General features: G+C 40.4%; 1 protein-coding gene across 1 annotated transcript in view; it reads left to right on the forward strand.

Moving 5' to 3' along the window:
* The window catches only part of SLC12A3 (solute carrier family 12 member 3), a 49,789-nt gene that overhangs the window by 24,134 nt on the left and 5,878 nt on the right, over positions 1-19,777 (forward strand). The window contains exons 13-22 of the mRNA XM_075838684.1: positions 3,449-3,550; positions 5,109-5,264; positions 6,773-6,872; positions 9,554-9,665; positions 11,608-11,742; positions 13,504-13,610; positions 15,428-15,510; positions 15,582-15,665; positions 16,693-16,794; positions 17,645-17,756. Of these exons, the coding sequence (XP_075694799.1) occupies positions 3,449-3,550; positions 5,109-5,264; positions 6,773-6,872; positions 9,554-9,665; positions 11,608-11,742; positions 13,504-13,610; positions 15,428-15,510; positions 15,582-15,665; positions 16,693-16,794; positions 17,645-17,756 (1,093 nt within the window). The remainder of the gene's footprint in view (positions 1-3,448; positions 3,551-5,108; positions 5,265-6,772; positions 6,873-9,553; positions 9,666-11,607; positions 11,743-13,503; positions 13,611-15,427; positions 15,511-15,581; positions 15,666-16,692; positions 16,795-17,644; positions 17,757-19,777) is intronic.

The following is a 19,777-nucleotide window of genomic DNA, read 5'->3' on the forward strand; positions in this document are numbered from 1 at the left end:
TATCTACATTGCAGCGCCGATCTGCTGCAATAGCAGAAAGGGGCTGCAAAATCTGGTGACAGAGCCTCTTTAAGGTTCCTAACCTAATATAGGGCAAACTGTGGGTATACAATATGGCTGGAATCATGTCACCAGGGTACAGCACATTTCCGACACCATAGAATACAGGCCATGACACATAGGGGCCCTTATAAAGGTTAAAAAGAAGTCAAACTCTCACTGAATATTCCTCCCATAGAATCACAGCATACAGGACATCTTACTGGTAAATTGATAGAACAGATGCTGAATCTGCTCCTCTCTAATATTTTCAGCATATCTGTCTGCACCAGTAGGCAAGATTTAGAATTATATTGGTAAGAAATTGTGTGCTGTTTTTTAGCCAAAAAAAGGCCACACAGAAAAACTAACGTTTTTTTGAAAATAATACAGTGTGCTTATTTTAGGTGGCGTTTTTCACATTGCAACTCAAGTGATGTAAAGAGGCTCTGTCACCAGATTCTCAAATCCCTATCTCCTATTGCATGTGATCGGCGCTGCAATGTAGGGAACAGTAACGTGTTTTGTTTTTTTTTTAAACGATAATTTTTGGCTAGGTTATGAGCTATTTTATATTTATGTAAATGAGCTTTTCTAATGAACAACTGGGCGTGTTTTCTCTTATTTCCAACTGGGCGTGTATTGTGTTTGTAGCAACTGGGCGTGTTTACTTCTTTCACTGCACAAATCACACTGTGCTGTGGATCATGCTGGGCTGGAACAATGAGAAGTGCAGGACACTGATTGGTCACTGATTGGTCAGCGTCATACACTCCTGTACAACGCCCAGTTGGTAAAAAGTAAAAACGCGCCCAGTTGTCCATTGAGAAACTCATTAGCATAAATCTAAACTAGCTCATAACTTGCTCAAAAATGATCGTTTTTCAAAATAAAAACCACTGCTGTTATCTACATTACAGCGCCGATCAGACTATGTAGGAGACTGGGCACTTATAATCTGGTGACAGAGCCTCTTTAACCCCTTCACGACCAGCCCACGTAGATTAACGGGCTGCCGTGCCGGGCTTTTCCCCTGCAGCCCGTTCATTCACGGGCTGTCAGAACAGAGTGCACAGCGCTCTCCCTGTGCTCTGAATCTCTCAGCACACGCTGCTACTAGCAGCCTAAGTGCTGAGAGAAGACATCAGGACCGGATTGGTGTCGGTCCTGATGACGTGATCACCATGATAAAGCTATCATGGTGTTCACAGCAAAGTTTGTTGCAGCAACAAACTTTCTGTGCTGTTTGTTACAATGTTTCTCCTCCCTTCTGAGACAGTGGGGGAGAAGAAGCTGTGCCGAGCAGCTGCTGTGTGTCTCGTATAAAGACACAATGACTGTGAAACACACAAATAACACCTCCACATAGATAGTTTAGTGCAGGCAGCTAGTTATAGTTTAGGTAGATTGTCCTAGTCTGAGTACTATTAATTAGTTAATAATCAATTAGGGCTTATAATGTGTTTGTGTGTGTATATATATATATATATATATATATATATATATACACACACACGTAATATATATTATATATAGACATATTTGAAATTTGTTAATACTAAAAATTAATAATTAGGGATGTTATATATCTATAACATCATATAGATATATACATACATGTAATATATACGTATACACACATATACATATATAAATCTCTTCATATATTTTACACGTCTGTAAATTCTAAATACATTGATTCATTGTTAGGCTGTGTTCACACGGAGTTTTTTGCAGGAGGAAAATTCCTCCTGCAAAAACTGCTCCAGACGGTTTTTGCATAGTGGTTTGACAAAAACTCGCCAAAACACTCGTCGAGGTGTATTTTTTACCCTTCTGACTGATTGAAATGGGGTTTTGGAGGCGGAAACCGCCTCAAGATAGGTCATGTCGCTTCTTTTTACCGCAATGCGTTTTATATTGTAATAAAAAGGAGGCTTCAAAATCCTCTAGTTGCTCCTTTGCTTCTGAGGCCGGTGTTTCAGTCCACGAGCACACTAGGGCCACATGTGGGATATTTCTAAAAACTGCAGAATCTGGGCAATAAGTATTGAGTTGTGTTTCTCTGGTAAAACCTTCTGTGTTACAGAAATTTTTCTATTACAAATGAATTGTAAATTACACCTCTACTTTGCTTTAATTCCTGTGAAATGCCTAAAGGGTTAAGAAACTTCCTGAATGCTGTTTTGAATACTTTGAGGGGTGAAGTTTTTAAAATGGGGTGAATTATGGGGAGTTTCTAATATATAAGGCCCTCAAAGCCACTTCAGAACTGAACTGGTCCATGAAAAAGTAGGTTTTGGAAATTTCTTGAAAATATGAGAAATTGCTGCTAAAGATCTAAGCCTTGTAACGTCCTAGAAAAATAAAAGGATGTTCAAAAAACTATGCCAACATAAAGTAGACATATGGGGAATGTTAACTAGTAACTATTGTGTGTGGTATTACTGTCGGTTTTGCAAGCAGATACTATCAAATTTAGAAAAATGCAATTTTTTGCAAATTTTCTCTAAATATTGGTGTTTTTCACAAATAAATACTGAATTTATCGACCAAATTTTTTCACAGACGTAAAGTACAATATGTCACGAGAAAACAATCTCAGAATCGCTTGGATAGGTAAAAGCATTCCCAGGCTATTACCACATAAAGTGACACATGTCAGATTTTAAAAAATCACCTGCGTCCACAAGACCAAAACATTCTGTGTCCTGAAGGGGTTAAAGATCATGTGATGCAAAGATTCCTCTTTGCAATACATTACTTTTTTCTAAAAAAAAAAACGCAACACACATTGACACTTGCGTTTTATTAAAGAGGGAATAAACCTATGGAGGTCTATGGGACAAAAATGCCTCAAAATTATGCAAAACCCTCCAAAGCCAGGCTTGCTGCGATTTTGGTAAAACGCCACTGATTCAAAAAAAAGAAACGCAAGTTATAAATAAAAAAATGCCATTTTTGTAGGGCGTTTTATATTTCCTCATTGACTTCAAGCTTAGGGTATATTCACACGAGGTCATTACGTCCGTAATTGACGGACGTATTTCGGCCGCAAGTCCTGGACTGAACGCAGTGCAGGGAGCTGGGCTCCTATCATCTTACTTATGTACGATGCTAGGAGTCCCTGCCTCGCTGCCGGACTACTGTCTCGTACTGAAAACATGATTACAGTACGGGACAGTTGTCCGGCAGAGAGGCAGGGACTCCTAGTGTCATACATAACTATGATGCTAGGAGCCCGGCTCCCTGCACTGCGTTCGGTCCGGGACTTGCGGCCGAAATACGTCCGTCAATTACGGACGTAATGACCTCGTGTGAACATACCCTTACAAACGTGGCAGAAAAACACCATATAAAAACAATAGTGTGTGAATCCACCCTAATGCGGTGCTTCTTTTTCCTGCAGGTGAACTGAACACTATTGCTCCCATCATCTCTAATTTTTTCCTGTGCTCATATGCTTTGATTAATTTTAGTTGTTTCCACGCATCTATAACTAATTCACCAGGTGAGTACAATATTCCTGATAAACCCTAGTCGGATACAAAATGTGTTAAAACTGTTTGAGATCTGTTCTTATTTAATTAGACACATGCATCTGAAGGATATCCATAAAGGGTTGATGTTCACATGGGGCAGATTTGTTGCAGAAATTTCTGTGACTGAAAAATCTATTCCACACATCTGAATGGGGTGCTTTGGGCATCCATTTCAGATGAATAGGACATTTGCAGAAGTTTCTGCAGTATATCTGCCACATGTCAATTTACCCTTAGGTAGTGTAGTGTGAGAGGGGTCCCTGGCTATTTCTCTACTCTCAGCCAATCAAAGCAGTCTTTTTGATTGACCAAGAGCAAGGACATAGCCAAATTTCCCCTCAACTCCTTTTTTAAAGGGAACTTGTCACTACATTTTAGGACACTAAACCATCAACATGTTGTTATAATGCTGGGGTTTAGTTAGTCGCAAATCACTATACGGGCGTTTGGGGCGGCCGCCGGGGGCCGGTGCTCCTGGGGGGCCCATGGCTGCCAACGAGTAAAAGCACCTTGCAGTTTTGTCCATTTTTTTGCCATGAATCGCCGCAAAACCGCGACTAAACTGCTTTGTGTATGACCTGCAAAAGGACCTGCAGACATAAGGTCACATGATCATGAGGGCAGGTCCTGAAACAAGAGAGTACAGCAGCAAGACTGCATAGAAAAGAGTGTGAGCTGCTATGTAAGTATATGGGGTCTGTATTAACTTAAGGGGTCTGTATTTAGGAGAAGTCGTCATAACGGTCTGTGTCAGATGGAAAAGAAAAGAGAACAATTGTCATCAGAGAAGACTTCACCTGTGAGTCACTGTATTTCTATAGAAGCTGTCGCCTCTCCTGACATGTCGGTTATAGGAAATTGTTGTATTCCACAAAAAGTCTTTGAGTAATCTAGGACTAATAGACTAATGGATGTAACCATTCCCATTGTCAGGAGGATGTGACAGGGGGAACCGTAACACCCATTTGTCAATTCTCGCACAGAAAGGTGATGTTGACTACAGGCACAGCGTGGCAGGGCAGCCGTGTAGAGGGGGGGGGGGCCCAACTTTGTGGAACAGCCCAGGGCCTATGGTCTACTTAATCCGCCTCTGGGTTTAGTACCCTAAACATGCCCCTCTCAAAACCGTCTAAAAATAAAATATAATAGTGTGTGCAAACCAATGTAAACGACCAGAGAAGACTCTTGAGATGAGTCCAACAGCATCCTGCACATGCTCAGTACTCAGATGAAGCCAAGGCCAGTACACCTGAACTCATCCCAGGACTCTTCTCATTTAGACAAAATTATAAAACTGACAATTTGAGAGGCATGTTTAGGACGCTAAAACGCAGCGGAATTACGACATGCTGGTGGTTTAGTGCCGTACAATCTAGTGACAGGTTCTGCTTAGTCCTTAAAATAATTTGGGATTTTTTTTTAATGGGAGGGGGCCCTGATAGAGTTTGTATGATAGGATTTAAAATAATGGCTGACCTACACTCTAATAACTAACTTCAGTAATCCTATGAATAATTTCCCCACCAGGCTGGAGACCTTCATTTAAGTATTACAGTAAATGGGCATCATTGTTTGGAGCAATAATATCTGTCGTCATCATGTTCCTCTTGGCCTGGGAGTCCGCTCTCATCGCTATCGGCATTGTCATCTTTCTATTGGCTTACGTCCTGTATAAGAAGCCTGGTGAGCGACCTTCACATATCTCCATGAGTAAATAGTGAACTGTGTGTGAACTGTGCTCTGTAATGATACACAATAATTACCTTACTTCTCAAATTGGTAGTATATAATCTGTTGGTTTCAATGTTAAATATCTAGTCTCCAGAATGTGAATACGACATACAAGTGATGTGACGTTGGAATGGATGAGAAGACAAAAATTCCCAAAGGAAAGGTTTAGGGAAGTTTTTTTCCTATAGGCTGGGGTCCGTTAACATTGTTCGCAAACGCTTCTCATAGACATCAGAATTGTTTCAACAAATTCCACCACAATCTAATTTCTAACGGATTTGGCAGACTGTGGGAGGAGACAGATTTGTCTGCTTGATTGTCTGTCTAAACCTGTTGTTTCTCATTCGACAGAAGTGGCACTGACCAGAATTAATGTCCACGTTATAGGGAATGACAAATCCGTAAACTTATAGTACGTGTGACTCCATCCTAGTAAGTAGTAGTATAATTGTATGGATTTGTCTCCAGCGAATCGCAACAGAATCGGCACGTTATAGATGCGGATTTCCTGTGGATTTCAGGGTAAATTCCGCAGCAGTACAGGGAAAATCTGCATAAAAATTTGCCGATTTTGCGGGGGATTTGCTGAACGCAAATCCATGGTGTAAAATTACACCTTGTGTCCACCCTAAATATTGTTTTATTCATATTGGTAGGGTTGGTTTCTTAATTAGATATTCCTCTCTGGACTAGACGTTATTTTGATCTATCCCTATATAGCATTTCCTGGCGCCTTAAAACCCCATGAATATAAAATGTTCCATATGGCTACTGTAAGTGCAGAACTGTGCCATTAGAGACCCATGTATATGTGATATGTACTAGTATGTGTGATGTTATCTGTATGTAATATTATATGTGTTATGTACTAGTATACTATGTATGTGTGATGTTATTTGTATGTGATAATATATATGCATTATGTACTAGTATACTATGTATTTGTGATATTACATATATGTGATGTTATGTACTAGTATACTATGTATATGTGATATCTGTATGTGATATGTGTGTTCTGTACTAGTATACTTTGCATATGTGATGTTATCTGTATGTGATATTACATATGTGATATGTACTAGTATGTGATGTTATCTGTATGTGATATTACATATATGTAATATCACATACAGATAACATGTACTAGTATACTATGTATATGTGATGATCTCTGTATTGATATGTCTGTTGTATTCTTTATATGTATGTGTGACTCGTACCTCACAAATGCCTCTTTTAAACAGAAATTCCCTGTCTCTCTTCTATCTCCAAATATCTTTACGTGTAAAATTAATACATGAATACAGTGGCTCCAAAAAGTGGTTGTTTTTTTGTATGTTAATTTTTGTCCGTGTACAATCTTGTGAGACACTGTATGTATGTATGTATGTATGTATGTATGTATGTATGTAATATAACATTTGACATTTGTTAACATTATTTTCTTTACCTTTTAGAGGCAAACTGGGGCTCCTCTGTGCAGGCAGGTTCCTATAACATGGCTCTGTCTTACTGTGTGGGGCTTAACCAAGTTGAGGATCACATCAAAAATTTCAGGTGAATATCCTTTTTTTTTTTTTATTCGTATCACATGAGGTAGCCATAGTAACTAAGTGGGGAGGGCTGGCGGGGCACGTGCCCCAGGTGCTAGTTGTCAAGAGAGGGCGTCTACAAGCCAGACTCACATGGCCGGGGTATTTAGACACATGGCTAGGGCAGTAAACTAAATCTTTGCCCCATGTTAAAGGAACAGTGTCACCACAATTTTTTTTTTAATATGTTAAAGATGTTAGTGCTTTATTAAAAACGTTTGGATTAATTTGTGTGTTTGTGTGTTACTTTTTTTTATTTTTACACTTTTTCTTCCCTATGGGGGCTGCCATTTTTTTTTCCATTTCTGTATGTGTCGATTAACGACACATACAGACATGGAATACGGCAGCTCCAGTCCCATAGGGACTGCGAACGGGGCCCGTTCCATCCACTATGGTGTACGCCGTGTGTGTGGGAACGGCGCATGCGCCGCTCCCACACAGTCCAATTTGAAATGCGCGCCGTCCGGCGCCATTTTACTGTGGACCGGAAGTCGCGGCCGGACAGTAAGATTACTACTTCCGGTCGCGGCTTCCGGACTTGTGCACATGGAGCAGCGGCAGCAAACGGAGCGGATGGACCGGAGGGAGCGGCGGCGACTGGAGCAGGTAAGTGATTTCTATGTATGTTCGTGTTTCAGTGTGTTTTACTACTGTATGTTAACCTTCTACACTGTGTGTTAGCTCAAAAAATGGCGACACACAGTGTAGGAGGTTAGACCGTTCAAACCCCTCGTTTCTCCCAGCACTAGCCAGGATAAAGGAGGGGGGGATTCTGAGAGCTCACTAGAGCGAGGGATTTTTACCCAATTTTGCAGCATAAAGCAATGTGGTTGCTTTACCACATGCAATGCTGCAATTTTGGGAATAGCTCCATCTAGTGACCAGTGCTGGGAAATATTATAAATTGAATCCAATTTATAATATTTCCTGACTCGTGAAAAAAAAAATAAATTAGAACAATGTTTAATCACCTATACACTAATTGTTTAACTAAAAAAAAAAAAACATGTTTTGCTGGCAACACATTCCCTTTAAGGAAAGATTTATACTACTCGGCTATGAGCAAAGTCCCGTGTAAGGAACCCTGCACATGGAGCCTAAATGATCCGTAATTTTGCAAAGTCCAGAAAGTCTACAGCATTTACACAAGATAAATTGACTTTCTGCAGATTGAGAATCTTCACCGCGGGTCAATTTCTGCACGTGTTTTTTTACGGATTTTTTCTGCAATGTGTGGTTCAGATTTGTTTAAATCCCATCCACTTTGCTGCTACTGTAATACTCTGCAGAATTTTGACACTAAAATTCCACTGTATTTACACAGCGTGTGCCAGAGCATAATATTTTTCAAATTTTCCAATGGTTCTTTCCACAAATTGGCTCCAAACTGCTCAATTTATTTTAATATTTAAAGTACTAAAAGTATTATGTTAAAGAATGTGTAATGTGATTAAATCGAATCCGACCTCATTTTTGTTATATCTGAGAGCGTTAAAGAATTGCACAAATAGCAATTCTCAAATATAATGTTATCAGCATCACACGTTTTGTTAATAATCCTTAGTTTAAAGAGGCTCTGTCACCAGATTTTGCAACCCCTATCTGCTATTGCAGCAGATCGGCGCTGCAATGTAGATTACAGTAACGTTTTTATTTTTAAAAAACGAGCATTTTTGGCCAAGTTATGACCATTTTTGTAGTTATGCAAATGAGGCTTGCAAAAGTCCAAGTGGGTGTGTTTAAAAGTAAAAGTCCAAGTGGGTGTGTATTATGTGCGTACATCTGGGCGTGTTTACTACTTTCACTAGCTGGGCATTCTGATGAGAAGTATCATCCTCTTCTCTTCAGAACGCCCAGCTTCTGACAGTGCAGATCTGTGACGTCACTCACAGGTCCTGCATCGTGATGGCCACATCGGCACCAGAGGCTACAGTTGATTCTGCAGCAGAATCAGCGTTTGCAGGTAAGTCGATCTTACCTGCAAACGCTGATGCTGCTGCAGAATCAACTGTAGCCTCTGGTGCCGATGTGGCCGTCACGATGCAGGACCTGTGAGTGACGTCACAGATCTGCACCGTCAGAAGCTGGGCGTTCTGAAGAGAAGAGGATGTTACTTCTCATCAGAATGCCCAGCTAGTGAAAGTATTAAAAACGCCCCGATGTACGCACATAATACACGCCCACTTGGACTTTTACTTTTAAACACACCCACTTGGACTTTTGCAAGCCTCATTTGCATAACTACAAAAATGGTCATAACTTGGCCAAAAATGCTCGTTTTTTAAAAATAAAAACGTTACTGTAATCTACATTGCAGCGCCTATCTGCTGCAATAGCAGATAGGGGTTGCAAAATCTGGTGACAGAGCCTCTTTAATTCAGATTTATTGCGGTTGCCACTAGATCCGTCAGCTGTTCTATATGTAATGGGTCTGAAGAGGTTGTGTGCAGCCTTAATGCAACGTGCCCGAGTGGCTAAAGAGAGAATTGCCCATAGTATGATATCAGGAAATGCTATTTAGGCAATTCTCTAAATTTAGAACCTGCAGGATTGAAATGCACTTTAAAATGCTTATATTTTTTTCCAGATAAAGTCTGGCTCGTGTATGAAATTTTGATTCACATTTATATCCTTTCTGTATAGGCCACAGTGTTTAGTCCTAACAGGACCTCCAAATTTTCGACCAGCTCTGGTGGATTTTGTAGGTACATTTACAAAAAAGCAAAGCCTGATGATCTGTGGGAACGTAATCATTGTAAGTACAAGGCAAACAAGGACATTTTTGCTATTGTACAGCTCCTATGCACAGCTATGTGTCTCCATGGTTAGTCGTGTGTTCCTCCCTTTCATCTGCCCCCTCACAGGGTTTGTATTAGCCTGTAACCATAGAAACACATAGGTCTGCATAGGATCTGCAGACACAAAATGGTATATGGGAGCCTGAGGACTACAAAAAAACTATATAAAAAAAAAAGCATAATATCTGTTTATACGAGAATGACAACATTTTCAGGTTGGGTTCACATATATCAGTTGTGTCCGGTCAGTTGTTTTATGCCTGGGCCGGACACAACTGATGACATTTTGTGTGCACTTGTCCGGTGTCCATAGCCTGATATAGCTGGACAGAAAAGCGCTGCATGTATCGTATTTTCTGCCCCACACAAGGGGACATCCAGCATCAAAACAGATTCATCAGATGTCAGAACTGCTCCCATAAGAAGGCATGGGATAAGTTATGGCACCAGTTTCCCCCCAGCGTTACCACAACGGAAGGAAACAAATCTGAATTGCCGGACATATTGTATGTGAAGGGGCCTTATTAATGGATTGGCGCACATATGTGAAGACGACCTTACTAATGCACGTCATCAAACACGCTACAGATTGCTGGGTGTTTTTTTACGATCTATATACGTGTGTGTTTTCTCATTAAAGTATTCTCTGGGGGACACCGTACCATGGGGTTAGGCTGCCGTCACTAGGTAAATATGAAAAAGTGTGATTCCACCCAGTGAGCTATACCCTCTACTGAGCACTCCGCTCCTCATTTGTAACCAAGAGCGGTAGGAGGAGCAGAGAAGGTTTAAAGAGGCTCTGTCACCCGTTTATAACTTCCCTATCTCCTACCTAATCTTATAGGCGCTTTGATGTAGATAACTACTGTTTTTTGTTGTTGTTTTTATTTTTTCTATTCATCAAGTGGGCGTTGTATAGAAAAGCGTATCACGCTGACCAATCAGCGTCTTACACTTCTCTTCATTCCAGCCCAGCTTGATACAAAGCACAGCGTGATCTCGCGAGGTCACGCTGTGACGTCACTTTCTCCCGCACGTCCTTCACCAGAGCGGCGGAAGACTGAACAGACATCACCTCCAGCCGTGCCAGGACGTTTATCCGAATCTGCGGCGGCTGGAGGCGATATCTGTTCAGTCTTCCATCGCTCCGGTGAAGATCACGCTGTGCTGTGAATCAAGCTGGGCTGGAATGAAGAAAAGTGTATGACGCTGATTGGTCAGCGTCATACACTTTTCTATACAACGCCCACTTGGTGAATAGAAAAAAAAAATGCCCAGTTGGGCATTTAGGAAAAATTTGCATAAATAGGGAAGTTAGCCTCTTTAACACAATATGTTTTCAATAAGAAAAGAAACCTCAAGAAGCCCAAAAATATAACAAAGAAATAGGGTGAAACCTGTGTCCGTCCAGTGAATTCCACGAGAAAGGGTGGGAAAAAAGAAATATAGCCATGCGAGCAGCCTAAACCACGGCTGCTGGCAACACCATCCGACCCAAACTGGCATAGTCAGAGGCCAAAGAATGGATCTGGTAGAAGCTTGAAAAAATATGTAACGAGGACCAGGTGGCGGCTTTACAGACCTGAAGGGCAGAGGCTGCACCAGCCAGGAGGCCCCCACAGTAGAATAAGAGGGGACCCGGAAGGAAGGTTACCTACCCTTAGCAGAGGAGGCCTTTTTAACGGCCAACGGTGTCTAGGGATATAGCCATGGTACTGTGTCCGCCAGTGAATTCGACAAGAAAGGGATTTTACTGGTAAGTACAAATATCCTGTTTTTCATGAATTGTATTATTTTTGACCATTATGCCCTAATTTATGTTAAAATCAAGTACTGATCGATCCCACATATTAAACTTTGTGCGTTTTATGATTAAAATCCCCTTATTTTCTTACACAGGGCCCACGGAAACAAAAACTGCAAGAGTTGAACTCAGATGGCCATGTAAAGTGGCTAAATAAGAGAAAAATTAGAGCGTTTTATACAGGACTTATTGCTGATGATCTACGCAGTGGAGTCCAGATGCTCATTCAGGTACAGATGTTAGTTCCCTCATGTATTATACCTAAAGAATAAGACCTTATTCACACAAACTTATTTCTCGTCACTGTGCTGTCCATTTTAACAACGGACAGGACACTCACCTATGCAAGTCAATGGGGATAATTTCACATCCGTTTTTTTCTTCACGGAACATGTGTCCGTTGTGAGAAACTCACAACGTCTCTTATTGTCATAGACTTCACACACCTATAGACTTCAAAAACATAAGTGTGTGAAATTGTAGTCTATAGGTGCGTGGAAAAAAAAAACATCTGTGTGCTGTCCGTTTTTACTGATCAGTTGCTAAGAAATGCAGAGAAAAAAAAAAGTGAAACCAAGAAGTGCTTGGGAAGGAGAAAAACCGATGACACACGGAAACAACATGGAGGCAACACGAACCAATCAGAAGCTGACTTTGAATTAGTTGCTTTGGAAAACTTTTTTTTTTAGTTGGTTTTGATACATGAGGCCCAAACTGTATTATTTAAAAGGCTGGATTCACACATCACATAATTGTTGCAGATTTTTGAACCAAAGCCAACAGTGGTTTCAAAAGGAATGGGAAATATAAAGGAAAAAACTATACATCTCCTTCCTCCTGGATCCACTTCTGGCTTTGTTTTAGAAAAAAAACAAACAACGCATTAAAAATTTTCAACAAATACGATGTGTGAATCAAGCCGAAGAGTTTTATTCACTCCAAATTGCACTTCAAGGTGAATATTCACAGAGAGAGAGAGAAAAGATGCACATATATATATAAATGTGTTAATGGAAACTTTCTGTGTCTGCAAAATTTTTGCATAAAGAGCACGTCCTGGTGTCAGAACCTGACGATTATACAGAGATGAGCGGCGCTACATAGGCACTACTTATCTCTGCAGAAGCAATCAGTCTCTGATCCTTTTTGTAGGAAGTACTTTCTCCTGTGCCAACCACTGATTCACTGACACGTAGTGCTTCCTCTGTCTGTAAAAAGAAGTTCTTCAGCAGCTGCAGTATTATACAATTCTGCACCCCAGCTACAGCTGAACATCATCATACGCACCTCAGATGCTGCAGTCCTCTTTTTTAAAAGGATGAGAATCTATCATTGACAGGAATCTTCCGCTATTAAAGAGAACCTTTCACCTCCCCATACATGTGCAGCTGAGTGCAGCATGTAATGGGGAGGGCTGCACAAACCCTGGGGCACTTTACAGTTTTTTTTCTACCTCCCTCCGTTATTTAGATATCGGTGCTGTTATATTTGGGGTCCGATATTTAAATAACCCCCCCGGAACTGTCTATGGGGCGTGTACTGGCAAGGGGGCGTGTTACTATGGCTGTGACACTGTCCAGATCTGATTGGACAGTGTCACAGCCATAGTAACACGCCCCGATGACAGTTCAGGGGGTTATTTCAATATCGGGCGCCAAATATAACGGCACCGATATCTAAATAATGGAGGAGGGTAGAATTTTTTTTTTTAAAGTACCCCAGGGTTTGTGCAGACATCCCCATTACATGCTGCACATGTATAGGGAGGTGAAAGGTTCACTTTAAGGAGAGGTTCTGCAGCAACTGAGGTGTGTATTATAAAAAAAAACAAATGTACCCCCTACTACATTATTAAAGGATATTAGAAGTCTCTCCTGGGTTCCGTCACCTGTATGACATTGAATAGTCTTATAATTTACAGCAGGGGGAAATTATTCCATATCTTATGTGCTATTATCTTCTCACCATTGTTTGTTCTTTCCATTATGTAGGCTTCTGGGCTCGGTCAAATGAAACCAAATATCCTGTTTTTAGGATATAAGAAGAACTGGCAGTCGTCTCACCCAAGGAATGTTGAAAGTTATGTGGCAATACTTCAGTACGTAGGAATATCTTGGATGAAGTATACATTGTGTGTGTGTTTTTATATATATATATATATATATATATATATATATATATATACACACATACATACACACACACACACAGGAAATCAGGACAGCACCCAAATATTAATAGTCAATGGCGGTTGCAGAGCCCACGACTTGTAGCCTGCAAGCCTTAGATATACAATAATAAGAAAATGTGGAGTTTGTATGTTCTCCCCGTGTTTGTGTGGGTTTCCTCCGGGTACTTCGGTTTCCTCCCACACCCCAAAATCATACCAATAGGGAATTTAGATTGTGAGCTCCAATGGGGACAGTAAAAAAGAGGACCTCTGTACAGCGTTGCGTAATATGTTGGCGCTATATAAGTAACTTAAATAAATAAAATAGGCAGCACTCCAAAAAATAAATGAAAAAAAGTATTACTAAAGTCCAAACTTTTTTAATTTATCTTTTGAAGTGCTGCCCATTTTCTTCTTATTAGAGATATATACATACACACACACACATATATATGATGCCTTCCTCAATTTTTATTGTACATTTCATGATAATGTTACAGCTTTGAATATGTAACACTGTTTATTATTGCAAATGGAATCAATTACATGTAGTATATTGTTTATTTAAAAAAAAAAAAGTAGCTTTGTGATATAAATCTTATTTGCCTAGTTTTCTAGTTCTTTGAGTGAAGCCACTAACGAAAACTACCCTGTTACTACTGTATAATGGGATCTAATATAAAGATTTCTGATACCTGGAATAATGTCACCCAAGTAATAGAACATAATGTAGGAGAATAATCAAAACTGGTGCAAAGGAAAAGTGGAGCAGATTTCAGTTCTCAGAGGCCCCTTTGAAAATGAAAGACACAATTGTCATATTTTACTTTGCACCGATTTTGATAAATATCCCCCAATGTGTAAAATTTGAAATTTTAGTTTAAACATTATCTCCTCCTGGTTAAATATCTTGAGTGGCTCCTCTGCTCATTCTAAGTGGACTTCATCTTATAAAAGAAGAAAGGTGACAACCTATCGGAGCACATTTGAGTCATTTTGCTGTCCCTTGGCTGTTACAGGGTAAAAGACCTGCTCAGCAATATAAAGAATAGTGCCATATGTAGTCTGTATTTTAATTTGTAATGTACAGTACCAGCTCTGACCATTAGGTGGCAGATATCACTCACTAAAACGTACTCTGTTTACATTATACCGACCAATAATCCTACATAGCATACTTCTGGTATTATATATGTGTTTTATCAGCAGATGTAGAATTTGAAGTTATTTGGTTTATGAAACCCAATTTTCAAATACCCTGCTAGAGAATTCTTATTTAATAGGGGGTTAGCCCATTCAAGATCCTCATCTATTAACCAGAGTGGCTAAGAAGAGAGTCTAGCTCTGGAGGACCCATCACACGGAAGGCCAATTGATTACAATAGGACCTGTGTAATTCTTCAATTCGCCAGAGGTGGTGCTGAAGAGAAATTCAACACTTGCCACCAAGTTTTCCAACAGATTTTAGCTGATCGCTGGGGGTCTCAGCATTGGGACATGCTGTGATAAGTTTATGGTTTGGGGGGCCCTTCTAACGAACATGGATTGTCCAAAGCGGATAACCCCTTAATGAAAATAATGATACTATGAATGTCATTAGTAAGTACATATTGTACCATGTTTATGAGTATTATGGCTACAGGGAGAATACAAAGCTAACTTCCTGCATTTGTCTCATTTACTCCTCAATGCTCTTGGATCTGGGTCTGAAATAATCTTGAAATAAATAATCTCATGTTTTGTAGTGATGCTTTTGATTTTAACTGTGGATTGTGCCTGCTGAGGATGAAAGAAGGTCTGAACATGTCACGTGTCATGCAAGCTCACAGTAAGTGCACGCTCACGATATATTTCTGCCTTGTACCGGATATAGTAACAAACTCATATTGTTCTATGTAGTAAATCCTGTGTTCCAACAAATGGAGGAACCAAACCTGAAAACTGGTGCAGAAAACGGAGCAGACTGCATGACTCAAGGAACGTGTAAGTGACGAGTGCGGTTAAGGAGTAGGGGACGCTGTTGCATTATGAGATGACCATAAGTTTGTAACTGACTGATAAAATGATCTGCAAGTTATAGTAACATCTATATTGGTCATTACGGATTGGCAAGACCAATAGAGATATGCATGTTAAGTTCTGACAGGGTCTCCAATGGCATTTTCAGAACTTCACAATTCTGCTCCCTTGTGCAAATGCCATGCCCGCCTCTTTATTGAACATCTGATTACCCCGAGAAAATATAGCGGAGACGGCATTGTGACAGACAACCGAAATCCACTTAAAGGCTATGTCCATCAAGCAACCGTTTTTTCATTGCTCCAATGCATCTGAAATAGAAAAATAATGAAGTCGTTTTTCAAATAGTCTTTAGTAAAAATATAGTACTGATTTATGTATTAACCTCCTATGCAAACCTATGTGTCTCCTGCTTCTTACTAGCCTAACAAACGTACTTTAGCAACCAAGGGAATAGAAGATAGAAGTAGGTAGAACTGCAGGCTCTGACTACACATGGTTTGTTTGTAGTCTGTAACCATGGCGCTACATAGGTCTCTATAGCAGCTGTAGACCCAATAGAATTTTTCTGATCAAAAATATTTGCAAAGTTTTATTATTTTTTTTACGTTAGATGCACTGGAGCAATAAAAAATATATGGTTGCAGAGGTGTACATAACCGTTAACAGTGCTATAGATATATATATATATATCGGCTATCTTGCGATGGCCTACCTTTTAGCCTCAATCATGGACTCATCCATGCTATGATTCACAGAAAGAGTGGGCATTTGTGCCCTGTATTTTATCTTTGCCCAGCTTACTCCCTTTATGGGTCCCATTGTTCTTGTTGCGTAATGTGTGGACTTATAAGACACTTTAATAAGCAATGACTTTTTGCTGTTTATAGATGTTACATGATGTACAAAAATGTTCTGAAGATGCTTGTTTTAGATTAATCAATAAATTCTAATAAATTAATTAATAACTTTTATATTTTGTGATTTGCAGTGGATCCAGAAGCTGTTACAGTCGAGCAGCAAGCCAGCACCATTTTCCAGATTAACCAAGAAAAGAAGACCATAGATATTTACTGGCTGTTTGATGACGGAGGTATATATATATGTATATTGGGCTTGCATTTATAAAAATAAACCTTAAAATCTTCAAACTAAGTATAATACATGTGACAAGAAAGTCAGAAACCCTATACAGCCATGGCAGTATTAACAAAGTGCAGTTTTATTAAAGGGTAACTAAACGTTCAACAAACTTCTGACATGTCACTCACCATCTTAGTGCTCGGACCACCACCAATCAAAACTTCTGACATGTCACTATAACATGTCAGAAATTGAACGTTTAGTTACCCTTTAGGGTATGTGCACACACACTAATTACGTCCGTAATTGACGGACGTATCTCGGCTGCAAGTACCGGACCGAACACAGTGCAGGGAGCCGGGCTCCTAGCATCATAGTTATATACGATGCTAGGAGTCCCTGCCTCTCTGCAGGACAACTGTCCCGTACTGTAATCATGTTTTCAGTACGGGACAGTAGTTCCACGGAGAGGCAGGGACTCCTAGCATCGTACATAAGTATGATGCTAAGAGACCGGCTCCCTGCACTGTGTTCGGTCCGGTACTTGCGGCCGAAATACGTCCGTCAATTATGGACGTAATTAGTGTGTGTGCACATACCCTTTTAAGATTTTAAGTGTGTACTCTTATGTGCTGTAGAGGCAACTCCTTTACCTAATGGCTCATGAAGAAGAATGGCCTCTGTTCAGCTTGTCCTCTCACTCGGTAGTGTGAATCTAGACAGGGCTCACTTGTTGTGCCCAGAAAGCAGACAAGGGAGAGGGGACTGGCCCAAGCGTCAGGCTACCACTTTCTCCTACAAGGTTTATAGACTGAACAAGTGTCATTGCATGGTTTATCCAAGACTTCTCTTCCTGGCAGGACTTACTCTACTGATCCCCTACCTTCTGAGCCGTAAAAAGAGATGGGAAAAAGTTAAAATTCGAGTTTTTGTGGGAGGACAGATCAACAGGATGGATGAAGAGCGCAAAGCGTAAGATTGTCATTGAATAACATATGGCACAATTGTACACACACTGGTCCAGATACACAGCAGTGTGCAATCTATCACAACACTGGCATAGCCATCATACAGTAAACTAGAATTGATATTTGGCTTAATTTGCTAATTCTATTGGTGGTAGTTGTAAGTAATTGGAAGTTCCTAGGCTCTCTTAGTATGAATGAGTCCCATGCAATGGTTATCAGAGTTGTTGCTACTTCCATTCCCTAAACATTTTCATAAAAGTTTACAAATGAAAGAGGCTGTCTCATCTTGACCGCCCCTTTTTTTAATTGAAGCCGGCCCAGCGATCCGCTGATTGGGAAAATATCAGCTGCAGGGAAAATATAGTATTACATACCGGCCATTCATACAAATGGTCGTCCATGTGGACGAGATGGCTCTGATAGTCGCTCGTTGTTAGCAGCTCTCCCCTTTGGCTCACAGTGGTGTCGTTTTCCATATGCCCTAATTCTTTGCTCTCCTCTTGTCTGCTCCTCATATCATAGTTTCCACTATTTCTCCAGTGTATCCTCCATTCTCTGGAACACTCTACTCGAACACATCAGACACTTTACCATCTCTCAAAACTTTAAAAACAACCTGAAAACACCCCTCTTAGTCCTTATTCAGACGAGCGTTTTCGTTTTGCGTCCGCAAATAACGGACCGTATTTAATACATTTCAGTTCGGTGTGCCATCAGTGTTTGTTCAGTGTGGCATCACTTTTTAATGTCCGTGTTGGTACACATTTTTTTTTCCGCAACATTTCTTTAGTAACTGTTGCGTGAAACACGGACAGCACATGGAAGACGTCTGTGTGCTGTCTGTGATTTTCACAAACCCATAGACTCCAATGGGTGACGTTGTCTGCAAAAACGAACCAGAATAGGACATGCAGTGAGTTTCACGCAACAGAAACACGCTGCATGAAAAATCATGGATGTCTGATTAGCCCCATTGAATTGCATAGGTCCGTGTGCTGTCCGTTTCTTTTACGGACAGCACATGGACATATACAACGTTCGTCAGAATAAGGCCTTAATAATATTGCTTTTAGTATGTCATTAAAATAAAAAACATTTATTTGTGTTTTTGTGTTGTACTTTTTACTTTCTTTTACTTCTCTATGGGGGCTGCCATTTTTTTTTTCATCTCTGTATGTGTCGATTAACGACACATACAGAGATGGAATACGGCACATACATCCCCATAGAGAATGCGAACAGGAGCCGTTCCATTCACTATAGCGTACGCCGTCTGTGTGGGAACGGCGCATGCGCCGCTCCCACACAGACCAAAAGGAAGGTCTTTTGTAGAGCGACATCCGGCGCCATTTTCATGTGGACCGGAAGCCGCGTTCGGACAGTAGGATGACTTCCGGTCGAAACTTCCGGCCATATGGTCAAGGCAGCGCAGACGCAAGGACTAGGAGCGGAGGCGGCAGCAGCAGGTAAGTTATGTTTATGTATGTTCGTGTTATACTGTGTGATTACCACTGTATCTAATCCTCCTACACTGTGCACTCGCTCAGAAAATGGCGACATACAGTGTAGGAGGTTTGAACATTCAACCCCCTCCTTTCTCCTGGCACTAGCCAGGATAAAGGAGGGGGGATTGTGTGAGGACACTAGAGCGAGTGTGTCTACTCCAAATTTGCAGCATAAAGCAATGAGGTTGCTTTACCACATGCCAATGCTGCAATTTTGGGAATTGCTCCCTCTAGTGACCAGCACATGGAAATGTTATAAATTAGAATCTAATTTATAATATTTCCTGACTTGTGAAAAAATTAAAACAATGTGTAATCATTTATATACTAACTGTTAAACTGGAAAAAAATAAAAAATTTCTAGTGACACATTCCCTTTAAGAAAAGTTTACAACCTTATAAACCTACTGTCACTACTCTACCTTATGAGCAGTTTCTGCTGACACCTACGGTCTCTTCCTTCTTCCCTTGTAGTTTGTAAGCCCTTCTCTACCAGTCATAGTTATTCTTATTTCTACTG

Source organism: Rhinoderma darwinii, chromosome 9, assembly GCF_050947455.1.
Source record: "Rhinoderma darwinii isolate aRhiDar2 chromosome 9, aRhiDar2.hap1, whole genome shotgun sequence".
In the NCBI taxonomy this organism is placed as follows: Eukaryota; Metazoa; Chordata; class Amphibia; order Anura; family Rhinodermatidae; genus Rhinoderma; species Rhinoderma darwinii.